This window comes from Penicillium malachiteum (assembly GCF_028827825.1).
Source record: "Penicillium malachiteum strain IBT 17515 chromosome Unknown utg000002l:1.0-8849297.0:1.0-8852440.0, whole genome shotgun sequence".
In the NCBI taxonomy this organism is placed as follows: Eukaryota; Fungi; Ascomycota; class Eurotiomycetes; order Eurotiales; family Aspergillaceae; genus Penicillium; species Penicillium malachiteum.
Window position 1 is genome coordinate 4,976,338 of NW_026643095.1, and position 13,057 is coordinate 4,989,394.

The following is a 13,057-nucleotide window of genomic DNA, read 5'->3' on the forward strand; positions in this document are numbered from 1 at the left end:
CGATTCGGGAAATATGCTCAACCGCTCATTCTGTTCGAATTGTGGATCAACCATATATACGACGCGAGTTGTCAATGGCATGGAGGAGGGTCACCTAATCATGGCATCGGGAACGATGGACTTCAAGGAGGGAGAAGAGTGGGCGCCTATGGTGGAGCTATATTGTAAGGACCGGTGTTCCTGGATACCCAATTTCGAGTCCACGAAGAAATTTGATGCTGGGATGATGTAGAGATGATAGTGGTCTAGAACATACACTGAGAGGACGAGATACTGGAAGCGGAATTATGGTGCAATGGTCATATATCGTAATTTCATTGTAAAAACGCCAGTTTTAACCGGCTTCCGGGGATAAATCACAGAATTGGGTAATCATTTACAAAGAAAGATGAAGAGTGGAAAGGAAATTAGTCGTAGTCTCATAGGACGACTTCAAAGGACATCCTGTCCAACAAAGAAGTGCCATAGACCATATCGATCTCCGACGTCGGGTCCAGCGCCTGGGTACGCATTGAGGAATGACAAATCGGATTGACTCTCAGGAGATGTGTTAAGATTCCAAAGATTCGAAAATGTCGGATCCGACTCATCCTAAGATTGTTATGTTAGTGGAAGTCCAGTTGAGTCATTGAATAAGACGAACCTGAACGCCCAATGCATTATAGAAACCAGAGCTGAGGAAGTCCTGTAAGGGTGGTTGTTCGTATGTTTTCGCTGATGCACCACCAGCGTAAGGACTCTGCTGATAGGAAGAAGACGGCAGCTGAGAGGCCATCATGGCGGTAGAACCGGAGTCTGCCAGCCTAGAGCTATTATTGCTTAGAGTCATGTTGCGGGAGATGCGCCGCAAAACCTCAGAGAAGGGAGGAGGCTTCATGAATGGCTGCTGTGGACTAGACATGTTGAAGTTGCGGGCTTCCATCGCAGAACGTCGCGATTGACTCTCGGAGATGAGTTCGCTGCGTCAAAGCGGGTCAAATTAGATGGGATCGATGCGGGTTGCATGTTCTGGGCAATTACCTGATGATGCGGAATGCAGACTCAACGATCCGGCGGAGAGGCGTGTTGCTAATTTCGCTATACATAGAGAATATTTCACCAACCATGAAGATGGTGCGCGTCTTCTCGTCAACTTCGGCAGGGGGCAAGTTGCTGTGAGAATTTTGGTTAGCATTGCTTTTTTTTTACTAGGGGTTTATCGATGAGGACTTACTGATCTATGGACCAAAACAAGTCCAGGAATAGTACCATCGCTGCGCTCAAAGTGTGCGAGTATACAAACCTGATGAAAGTTAGACTCTAGAATCCCTTTGGGTCGGATTTTGAGTTGTCTCAAGATAGCTTACCATAATGAGCCACTTGTTGTCAGGTCTCGCAAATTGTAGTGGCAGTCTATTACGATCCGTGCTGAATGAAGGCAATTTTCTCGAGAATATGCGAACTTGGAGCCTTTCGAGTAAGCTCGGGAGAGAAAAGGTCTGTTCAAGCGGACAATGCGAGAATGTATCTGCGTGTGATGTTAGCAGGCATAGGCAAGCTTAGATCTAAACCAATGAGACTCACGCCCTCTAGTGCAATATCTGAACACAAGACATAATATTTTAGCTCGATATCCAAGAAATGAGTTTTTATAGGGTGCAACATACTTCGCTGTCGTCGAACCTTTGGATCGCTTCTATCCACTGCCGGACTTTCTCGTTGGAACGCCTCACTTGACGTCGAAAATTCAAATGTCAGCTCCGGACATAAGCAAATATCAAGGCAAATCTCGACTCACGGTAGGTTCTCTAAGATCTTTCGATATCCAGCATCAAGTTCCAAAACTGCAGAAAATTGGCGGTCAGCGGAAATCCATCAAGTCTTTAGAGGTAGTGAGTCCAACCAGTAGAATATGAAAAGCGATCAGCGTAAGTGATCAGCTTATCAAAAGTTTGCCGAAGCATGTTAGCAATATTCCACTTGTAAACCTCAAAGGAGCTCGATGTCACAACATGCGGAGGCTGTGGTGTATAGCGCCATTCTGTAGGTGACAGTTCCCAATCATTGACATTATCAACAACTTGTGACGTGCATTGATCTGGTTGAATTGTATAACAACGAAATCGGGCGGATGCGGACATCCAATCTGCCCACTGTAGCATCATCCAAACTCGCAGCGCCATGTAACGCTTGACGGCGTTCTTTCCAGGAGGCCAAGCCGGGTCGTCTGGAGGCATTCTAAAATCGGAGGCTTGGTTAGCACGGATCAATCCACAATGGGAGGTTATTTCTTTGTATAAAATTCGATGAACCTACGTTTCTGGATTGTTGCCCAGTCGGTGTAACCCCATCAACTGAGCTGTCCGGATGGCCAACGCGTTCCAGTGGAGCATCATATCAGCTTTTCGCCAGGCACTTGACGATTGAAAAAATTGGTTGAATAAAATTACAGCCCTGAATATAGGACGTTAGTGGATTGATGCAACAGCACAAAGCTGGGGAAGTCTTCACATACTGTATCGTTCTCACTCGGGGAGTAGACATAGCATCCCCAAGATAGAGTGCCTTCATGCTCACTGCGTGTAATTTGCTAGTAAGCTCATTGAGCCGCTGATGAGTATAGCCATGAAAAGGATGGTTTGGTCCTGTTGGCGCAGTTGAGCGATTGTCCAATGCCAGAGCCATCACCATATAGAAGACAGCGATCCACAACGGGTCAAGTTCGTTCTGGCGTTGCTGAGACATCATCTCCCAGAAGTAATTTAGCTCTGCTTGAAATGAAGGCCAGCTTTGAACAGCGCGAATAGTCAGCAAATTGATTCAACTTTTATGAAAAGGGGTGCAGAGGCCAAGAGCACTGGAGATACTTACTGTAGAACGCGGGATCGCCAGTGGATGATATTTTTATATTGCTCAATCAAGTAATAACTCTGACGGGCAGTTGGCAGATTTTCGAGAATGCTACTCATAGCATCAAATCTATTTTTGAGAAGCTGTTGTGGGGTATCCGGTTCAGGGCCTCGTTGCTGCATCAGCACGGGGTTGAATCGGTCGAGGGCGACATCCAGAGAAGGAGCCATTATACTGGTCAAAGCAGTCGTGTATTCTTGGTTTTGTTGCTGTCGCTGGCTATATGACCGACGTGGATCATTTTTTGCATTGCCAGCGAGAGCTGCGCCCGAGACAGGAGTGAGCATATTGCCTCGCCAATATTCGTGAGAGATCATAGAGTCATTACTACCACCACCTTCCGCTGCTTGTGGATTGAATGCGATACTTTCTAAGACCACTGCTGCATTTTCCGCCGCGTCGTCATAGAAGTCGGTCAGTTCTTTTGACCGGCCATTGGTAGGAGCCGCAGAAGATGTGAGATTGGAGGTATTGAGTGATGGTCGAGAAGTCACAGGAAGTTTCTTGTTATTTTCAGATTCCTTTGTAGGGAGGTGTGTTTCTCCAGATGAAGTATTTGCAACATCCGGTTGATCAACACTGCGCTTGACTTGAGACGAAGTCACACTTGACTGTTGCTGCGCCACAGTCACAGCCTTTACAATCTCCGATGGCAAGAATTGAAGTGTTTCTTGGAGAGAATCCAGACGCTTTTGAAGCTCATCCACTTGAGTCTTTAGAGCAAAAGGCTGCGGGGATGGCTCGACTTTGGCATTTTCCCACTTACACGAGCCAGGCACACCTCTTTTCACACACGCCATGCAGGGAACGTTGCGATCGCACTTAATTTTTCTTCGTCGACATTCAGAGCACGAAATTGCCATTCGTGGTCGTTTGGACTCGCGATGCTTCTCTTCGGGATCATCTTCATTTTCGCTATCGACCCCCTGTGACTCTAAGGGCGATTCAACCCCCGGTTTCTGGTTACTTCGGGATCCTTCAATATTCTCCGGATGTACTATGTTAGCGAATGACCTCTTTGCTGACGTATCACTCCAGTCACGCGCCGTTGAGGCCGGGGTCCCCACGTTGTGAGATGGCACTATGGATGTCACCTCGCCAGCAGGAGATGGATCAAATTGCTGGAAAGGCCGTCCGGAGGCCGCACTCCATTGCGGATCTCCCTCGGTTAGATGTGAAAAGGACGACATGATGTACAGGGATATGCATGCATGAACAGACGACAGCGGAGACTCCGAGACCCGTAGCTGGGTCGGATGCCTGTTGTCTTTCTAAGCAACGGACGAACAACGGAGGACAGCGAGTTGTGGGGGATTTTGGACCCTGGAATGATAACAATGGAAGTGTGGACCCCAGAACACACGACTAGGATCAAGTATTCACATTAATCACCCCAAAGTTCCTCAATCCGGGGTTTAGCAGCTCAGCTTGAGGGGGGTTCCACGATAAAAAGAAGCTCGGAGATGAAGACGGAATGTCCGTCACTAAGGAGTTTTGGCCCCACAACTGCTTCGTCATGCCTCACGATCCTACTAATACGTAGTACTCCAGGGCTTCTGTACAAGTTCTTATTTAACAACAGCAAGTGAATCGCCGGATAAGTGTACTAAATCCAACAACATTTGAACAAGCATTAAGGTCGCTAAGAACAAAAGGACCAGCCACATTCCATAACACCAACCACAATAACCACAACAACCATGCCACCTTATCTCCCCACACCCGAGGAGCTTGATCGAATGAACAACGAGTGGGTTGAACCATATGACCCCGAGAATGGCCCAAAAAATATCGAGGACGGAATCTATGAGACTACTGTACGTGGTCAAGATACTCAAGGAAGTTACTGGTACCATTTGCCCCCTGGCTACAATACCAACACCACCCAGACTTATCCGGTATTGATCTGGCTACATGGGGGCATGTCCCGCGCAAGTCAAGGAGCGGGAGCTGTAGAAATGTACCGGGCTGCAATGGATGCCGATAAAATTCCTCCGACTATTATTGTTCTTCCCAAGCGCTGCCAGTGGGCTGGTACTTGAATTCGATCGATGGAAAATTCCCGATCGAGGATGTGGTGATTCAGAACTTCATTCCGCATATCGACTCCACCTTCCGTACCAATGGAAAGCGCGGAATCGAAGGATTCTCCATGGGTGGATACGGTGCTGCGCATCTAGATTGCCGCTACAATGAACTGTTTCATGGAGTCTCTCCAATTGCACCAGCAATTTTGCCTTCACTGGATAATGAACCGAAGGAGAGAGTTTGGGATACATTTCGCGGAGATCAGGGATATTACGATCTCAATCACCCAGCACATTTGCTGAGAGAGAAGAAGGAACAAGTTAAATCAGCAACCATTCGAGTACGTCTCTTATCTGGAGGAGATGACACTCGACTCACCGAGGCTATTCAACTGTTGAGTAAATTGATGGCCGATGCCGGCGTGGAGCACTACCGGAAGGATGTCTTGGGTGCAGGCCATGAATATGACTTGATTTTACAAGGACTCGGGGATGACGCATATGGATTTTGGAAGGATGCATTTGAATAGAGGCTTATTACTGCCAACTTGTATGACATGAATGACAACTTGAACTTGAAGAATGAGAATTGAACAACTGGTCACTCGATGATTATTGATCATGATGAAGCTCCGGATATCTATCCTTGGAACCAGATATTGTGGGTCCAAAAGAATCAGGAATGAATCGATCGAACAATCTTGGAACTTGGCAGGAGACTGGGCTTCAACGGTCTTATGCATGTGTACCTAGTAATTGGTATTTGAATTTGCACTGCAGTGAAGACACACTATTGCCCAGGTTTGCATGGTATATGGCGCCTTCAAGCCACAGTTGGCTCTATCGATCCCTCGCATTTTGCGTATTTTCGGAATCCCTGTCCACCAATCAGCATCTTGTATTCAAATGTCGATCTCTTCCCGATCTAGGATTCTGGGCGCGATTGGCGTCAAATCCTGGTACTTTTTCACTGCAAGATCGCGTGAAGAGGCGTTTGTGGATTTGTATATCCTCTTTTATATTGATCTCTTATTGGATGAACTTTCAAGAATCGTAACAATATTCCGATCTAGAATGATCGGAGATACGGGATCATCCGAAGAATACAGTAGAAAGAAAAACCTTGGAAGAAAAAAAGAAAAGAAAAGAAAAGAAACCGGGATTATGAACTTGAAATAGACTGCTCCATATTTCGCCACGAAGTGTACAGCATAGGATGATCTCCTTTTTCGTTCGTTTAAGTTCTTCGTATTCAAGATTTAGCACAAATACCGATCCTCCAGTAAATCTAACTGAACTCGATCTGTCTCTTGTCATGCATCAAGAATCAGTGCGGCAAATGCCGAAGCTTATCCACACCGTACGTAAGGAGCAATTATCCGGATGACTTTTCCCAAATTTTGGCCAGAACGCACAGGCCCTAGTCAACTGGGGGTAGGTTATCCCCCCATTCACTGAAATGATGGTTATTTTATCCGGTGTCCTCAAAAGTGCCACAGTGCATGCTTGGGTGCCAGACTAGTGGACGATCGATTCTCGGGTTGAAGCCCACAACATTTCCGTTGCCCTTTTCTTCCTTTGTTTTTATCTTTCAAAATTGATCTTACTGATGTGGTTCGAGTGGCCCTTTTAATATTGATACCTGTTTACACCGAATTCCCGAGTTGTCGTCATTTTTGTGTCTGGAAGGGATGGCATCAGTATCGGAATCCGGATTAAGCACACCCCAACCCCCGTCTGTTGGGCATGAAACCTCACAGAGCTCCCACCAAATTGAGGTGGATGAATTTGATGTATGTTAATCTGTTACATCTGACGACCTTTCCTAAATGTCTCTAGGATGACAACTCTGAGTTTGAAAGTGAATGGTCTGATATCACCTCTGTGTCATCCAGTATCCTCGAATATGAATATGAGAATGGGCGTCGATATCACAGTAACAGCTTGGTAAGAAATGTTCCATTTTATTTACTATCATACCTCTAACCATGACTTTGTTCAGGGTAACTACATGTATGCTATCACTCTACTCAAGCATCCTGCTGTCAACCTTGGTGACTGGTGACTAATTGGGACAGGATGCCAAATGATGAAGAGGAACAAGACCGAATGGACTTGGTAGGAATTTTTGATCATTTTACTTATCTCTCGTGGCTAATATAAAGCAGGCACATCATATGTGAGCTTGACATCAAGTTCTGAATTCCCACTGTCACTGACTACCTGTTTATCAGATGGCTCATGTTAATGAGAGGAGAGCTGTACAAAGCCCCGATCCAGGATCCTCGCAAGATCTTAGATCTTGGAACTGGGACAGGCATCTGGGCTTTGGATATTGCAGAGTATGCCTCATTCTCACATCGCAGAGCCCGAACTTTTTGCTAAGAATCTCGAAGGAAGTTTCCTCAAGCACGCGTTATTGGAAACGATATAAGTCCCATTCAGCCAAGTTGGACTTTACCGAATATTGAATTTATCGTGGAAAACTTCGAAGATGAATGGCTTTACCAGCCTGATAGTTTTGATTTCATCCACGCACGACTTCTAGCAGGGTCCGTCAATTTATCCCGGGATTTATGGCTTAACTATGGACTAAATTTTCTAGATCCGTCGCAAACTGGCCCGAATTTATTAAACAAATTTATAAACATGTCAAACCGGGTGGCTACTTCGAAATTCAAGAGAGTGCCGTATGGGCCTGGAGTGATGATGGCTCATTAACAGCGGATTCACCACTCTTTCAATATGTGCAAGCCCTCGATAGTGCAGGACGTGCAACGGGCCGCGAACTCAACATTTATTATATGTTAAAGCAGTGGCTTAATGAAGCCGGGTTTGAAGACGTCACACAGTTCACCTATCTTCTTCCTTATTCGCCCTGGCCTCGGGACCCGTATCTCAAGGAAATCGGCAAATACCAAGCAATCCAAGTCAACCAGGCTATTGAAGCATATGGGTTGAGGTTATGTACTCAGGTATTGGGATGGGGTGAAGATCCGTCCCGAATCTTCCAGGCTATGGTCAAGAAGCAGCTTCGAGATAAGAATTTACATTCCTATGTGAAAGAGTGAGTGATTCATTAATTCTTGCTGCCGTTCAGTAAAACTTTTCTAACGTCTTCAGGGTCGTTGTTTATGGAAGAAAACCATTCAACCGTGAAACTAGAAGTTAGTCACAATAAGAACTACATAGTCGAGATGTATGATATGAAATGGGATTCAATGATTGAGACACTGATCTACCGAGAGATTTAATAGATCACCCTACTGCTAGCAGGTAATGGTTGTATTTCAAAACTCAAGTTAAACTGACCACTGCGTCACACATGTAGCTATTCAGGTCTGACATAATAGCGCAGATTTTTCAACACATTCGAGGGCCTAGATGCCCGTTGACCCGCCATATTTGGAAATTCGACTCCAGATAAACCAGTCGAAAGCTGCCTTGTTCCACTGCAGGGCCTCTAGCTATTCAACCATGGGTCTTTGAGTAGTTCCGCAGCTATCTTCCGATCCTCAGGTCTCCACTGAATCATTCCATGAATGAAGTCCAAAAATAGTGCTTTCTCTTCCGAGTCCTCATCCATAATTGTCTCCGCCGATTCGAAGGTTCTTTTCTCCACATTGAATTTGTCGGACTTGAGTTTTCCTTTCAAATAAAATTAGCTCAAGAGCCAATACAGATTCAGGAATACATTGCACTTACCAGTTGGGTCAAAATAGTCAAGGGCTTTGCTTCTAGGCTTCAGGATATCCGCAGGAGGTGGGCCAAGAAGCCGGACGATGTCTGCGAACTGCCTGTCTGCATCGTAGTGGCACGGACATACAAATTGACATTCCTCTCCGTAGTCTCTGCGAAGACAATGTTCGAACAGAAAGTCACCCTGGACAATCATCCAAGCCTAATGATAACACATATCAGACAAAGCAGATCAAAAAATTTCAAACCTCGGTATACTCACTGTGATTCCAAAACTCCAAATGTCAATGGGGTACGTCCCATCAGCAAGGAACATAACTTCAGGTGCCCGGTAATGGTCCGTTCCACAATACAGATTATGACTATGATCTCCTTTCTTGGCGGCTTCGAATTCAGATATCATGGCCTTTTCAAAAAAAAATTGGTCGCATCGAAGATTTGCGACAGGTAGATCGGGCGTCCGTTGACGAATTTTCGAGCTGAAGCATGTGCCAACTCATTCAAGACAAACTGCTGGTAAAGGTTAATATCGCCCAAACCCCCATGATGTTCTCAGTTTTGATATCTGTACAATCAGCATTATTCTTCGGCCACGGCGTGTCCTCTAAGCCAACTTACCTGTATGAACAAGACCACATTTCCGATGAAGAAAATCCAAACCCAGCAAGACTTGTTTGAGGATACATTTGGCCAGCTGGGAAGGCACCCGACCAGTATGAAAGCTTCCCTGGAGCTGATCGAGGTTTTGCAATAACGGGGGCTGCACGAGACACCAGTAATGAAATTTTGCACCTTGAAACAGAAACAAATTCGATGCGTTTCGAATAGACTTCGCGCCCTCGTGCCACGAATGACTGCGGGTTTGATGGATAAGATCATAGATGTAGAACTCGTTATTTGTCCCTGGGATACTGATGTAAACCTTCAGGGACACAGGTTGTCCAGTGCTAACTGGTTAGCTCATCAAAAGTGTTTTGGAGTATTGAATGTAAGGACTTACAAGAGATCTTGTCCAAACCATGTAGTCGATGTCGGACTCCAATTGAGCTTGCCATGAACCTGATACTGACCACCTAGTATTTTGCCAATAGTCACAGGGGTAGTACAGATCAGAATGGAAGTTGGGACTGTTCTGTTCTTCAATAACAAGTGCATCATCAATCGTCTCATATGGATAGAGATTGAAGCTTTCAATCGGTATCGGCGGGTAAGTCTTGGGCTTCTTCGCAAATGGGCGAGCCAGGATCGCAAATGGCCAAATCAAGAGAGACAAGACCCATGTCAAGGTTAACTAATCCATTTTGAGCTGGGAGAGATCTCAAAAGCTGTGCAGCTTGAAATTGTTTTCCTGGATTGAAGTGGTTGAAGGAAAGAAGAAAGTCTTGCTCTATTTTGTTTGCACAACGCCGAGCCCTGAAGGCCACGGTACAAACAAAACCAGGTATCAATGAAAGAAAGTAAACCCACCCATGCATATCAGCTTTAGGCATATGGTGCAAACGTTCAAACGGTTGATATTGTGTGTGAATTTCTGTTTAGCCAACTTCCCAGCTGATATTACTGAAGCTAAATATTCAATTTGCGATAATGATTGGAATACTACATTATGTTTCATATTTCTTTGACACCACCACATTGAGGTGGATAGATAAGCGTATGACACTTTGCAGTCACGTCTACTATCTATGTAAGATTGTGCTATCAAAATGTCTCCCTCTTTGAGTGCTTTCTCACAATTTCATTCTAAAAAAAGAGGAAAATAAACCCAAAGAGCCATGAAGAGAGAACTACCGCAGACCATTCTTGTTTATTGAGTTATCAATGAAGCAAAAAGCCCAATTTCAGATACTACTTTCACTTTGCAAAAGATCCGAGTCATCTATCTCCATAGACTACGCAAGCTCTGCTTGTATTATAGCCTGCGAAGCCGGAGAGGATCTCCATACACGCACGAGGCGATAACCAGCAGAATAAAGCAGATCACAAAACTCGCTTTTTGTCCTTTCTTTCCCTGCAACTGCTGCCATTAGGCTCAGGTCATATGAAGTCATTTTTCGATGTGCACCTTGATCAGGCACAACATAATCATGGATCAAAAGATGGCTGTATCCTGGTTTCAGAGCATCGTGCAACATCTCTAGGATTTTGCGAGCATGCTCATTGGGCCAGTCATGGAGAACGGCATGGATGTAGTAGATCCGTGCATCTCTAAGTTGAATCAGAGAGCCATCAATAGACAAGAATAGGATCTTGAGATTAAAAGGGTACGTACTCTTCACTGGCTGAGGCTGAAAGAAATCATGGGCCATTTTATTTACTGGATTTGGACATGTAGATCTTTCAATCACTTCAGGTAGATCTTGAAGATACAGTTTGGATGCTGTGTCTGGATATGCAAGTCGGAACTTGTCAAGATCATGGCCCAAACTCCCTCCAATATCCACAACAAGTGGTAGTTCCGGGTCGGCTCCACTCAAGAATTCCTCAACAGGTATCAGTTTCAACCAATTAACTTGCTGAGCCATAACACCGCCCATGCAATGGTTGAAACATTCACCATCGCGGGGATTATCGGCAAAGTATTTGAACAGGTCCCCCTTGTATTCTTTGGCGTACTGGAAGATGCCATCTTCTGGATCTGTTGGACTTTTGTAGTCTGTTTTCTGAAGAAACTCTGGCATCTTAGCAACAGCAGGCAGTCCATTATCAAACCTGTGATGAATCAGAGATATTATTAGTAATCATCATATTTCTTTCATATGGGAGGCTGACTTACATCCAGTTGATCCACTCCCCATGCTTTGACAGAAGAAGAGTGTTGGTCAGCTTTGTCGGTTTGTATAAGTTTGTTGATATCTCCTTCAGTAGATTATTTGCGGCTAAATGACGGAGGATGCGACCTTGATAGATAGTAGATGATTGTCAATTGCCCATTGCAAAAAGATGCAGATGTGCATGCTAGTAGGACAACTAACCAAGAAATGAGGGATCACAGTTGACCATCCCCGCTAGATTATCACAGCTTTCCACCATATCGCCCTTCTCCTGCCATCGTTCGAATAGCTGAAGATCCACAAGTATCTTTAAGCTTGCAGCCAAAAGGGGCTGTATGGTTCATATCAGACCATGTTAGACCATTTCATTAGCCACCAGAGAGTCTCAACAATTTTATGCGTACCTCATTCAAAACTATTCTTGCAACTGTTTCCCATGGTGTTTCAAGGCGGCTTACAAGAGCGTAAGCAGCAAGAAGTGCGTTAACTCGATCACCATCGGTTTCAAAAGAATCTGAGTTAATGTCGTTGATAGATTTGAGGATTATCTCAACAGAAGTTGAAGTTTCACCCATAATGCCAAGTTTTGACTCGGAGTATTCGACTAGATTCTTCAAGCATAAAATATCCTATATTTCAGAGCAAATAGCTGACTGAATTTTGGGATCTTTTAGACCAAGGCACTGTTCTCACCCCCGCTCACGCCAGCTGGCATCCCCGCAACTCTGCATGAAAATCATAGCGAACATTATCTAGACAAATCTAGATCTGCGCTGGGTTTAAAGCCTTGATTGGTAGGCCGATGTCAACTGTGCTACATTGATAGCTCAATTCAAGTGCATGTGAATGCGAAATATTGCCTGTTAGTTGCACATACTTCTATTCTTTTAAAATCAATACAGTATTCATCCCAGCTCAATTTCAATGAGAATGTTAATGGTTTCAATCTGTATCTCTTCAGCTCATAGTATATCATATACTGATATTAGTATACGTCAAGGTTCAAGTGCATAAATGCACGGAAGGGTTCGCCCGAGTCACGGAACCATACGGAGCCCACAGATGACGCCTCCGAGTCATGGGGTCACCATAAGATGAGATCGATATGCTTGGCACTGACTCGGATTCTGATACTGATCAAAGTCTGTAATTCTGAGCATAGCTTAACTATTTCAAATGTTTCAACATGAAGATAGACCATGACATAAAATGACTTCGAATTCTAGAACATGATTTCTTGACTGATACCCGGCAACTCTTTACCCCTCTTCAGGGCTCGAACCGTGACGTATAGTAACATTTAAAGAAGTGAATAGTTCAAGTTTCTGTGGTTTCAAATGCACAGGTTTTCAAATCATGTTATCAACATATTCAGTCTACATACTGGTAGAGCCATTCAAGTTTCCATAAAATGACAGTAGTCTTCAAGTTGAAGCGTGTCAGTGGAAGCCCTGGGGCTAACCGGCAAAGCCGGATATAACTCCCTGTATGAACCAACATTTTGCATTGATGAGATCGGGGCTTAGCCCTGATTTGCAAAGCTAATCCGACACTACTGAATGAACTCAGATCTGTCTCATTAATATAAGGGACTCGGATTTTATGTTTCAACCTATTTGAAACCCAGATTAATTCCAACTTGAAGGTTCAAATTGGTTTACCAAAAAA

The 13,057-nt window shown here is 44.6% G+C and overlaps 5 protein-coding genes across 5 annotated transcripts; 2 read left to right on the forward strand and 3 right to left on the reverse strand.

The window, feature by feature from the left end:
- Positions 1–432: 432 nt before the first annotated feature.
- N7483_004839 (Zn(II)2Cys6 transcription factor) lies at positions 433–4,079 on the reverse strand (the record flags this gene model as incomplete). The annotated part of the gene is made up of 12 exons (XM_057088276.1): positions 433–591; positions 644–959; positions 1,021–1,152; positions 1,214–1,282; positions 1,347–1,507; positions 1,564–1,580; positions 1,647–1,711; positions 1,778–1,823; positions 1,883–2,217; positions 2,296–2,433; positions 2,495–2,767; positions 2,851–4,079. 12 exons carry the CDS (start codon positions 4,077–4,079, stop codon positions 433–435), a joined length of 2,940 nt encoding a protein of 979 aa, XP_056948105.1.
- Positions 4,080–4,589: 510 nt separating this feature from the next.
- N7483_004840 (uncharacterized protein) lies at positions 4,590–5,446 on the forward strand (the record flags this gene model as incomplete). The annotated part of the gene is made up of 2 exons (XM_057088277.1): positions 4,590–4,824; positions 4,908–5,446. The coding sequence occupies 2 exons, from the start codon at positions 4,590–4,592 to the stop codon at positions 5,444–5,446; spliced, it is 774 nt and encodes a 257-aa protein (XP_056948106.1).
- Positions 5,447–6,607: 1,161 nt separating this feature from the next.
- N7483_004841 (class I SAM-dependent methyltransferase) lies at positions 6,608–8,088 on the forward strand (the record flags this gene model as incomplete). Its single annotated transcript, XM_057088278.1, has 9 exons — positions 6,608–6,709; positions 6,756–6,863; positions 6,919–6,929; positions 6,995–7,034; positions 7,085–7,095; positions 7,151–7,258; positions 7,313–7,468; positions 7,522–7,983; positions 8,040–8,088. 9 exons carry the CDS (start codon positions 6,608–6,610, stop codon positions 8,086–8,088), a joined length of 1,047 nt encoding a protein of 348 aa, XP_056948107.1.
- A 291-nt stretch (positions 8,089–8,379) lies between these two features.
- On the reverse strand, positions 8,380–8,931 carry N7483_004842 (CMGC protein kinase; the record flags this gene model as incomplete). The annotated part of the gene is made up of 3 exons (XM_057088279.1): positions 8,380–8,564; positions 8,622–8,817; positions 8,878–8,931. 3 exons carry the CDS (start codon positions 8,929–8,931, stop codon positions 8,380–8,382), a joined length of 435 nt encoding a protein of 144 aa, XP_056948108.1.
- A 1,576-nt stretch (positions 8,932–10,507) lies between these two features.
- N7483_004843 (uncharacterized protein) lies at positions 10,508–11,964 on the reverse strand (the record flags this gene model as incomplete). The annotated part of the gene is made up of 4 exons (XM_057088280.1): positions 10,508–11,327; positions 11,392–11,515; positions 11,591–11,720; positions 11,794–11,964. 4 exons carry the CDS (start codon positions 11,962–11,964, stop codon positions 10,508–10,510), a joined length of 1,245 nt encoding a protein of 414 aa, XP_056948109.1.
- Positions 11,965–13,057: the final 1,093 nt, after the last annotated feature.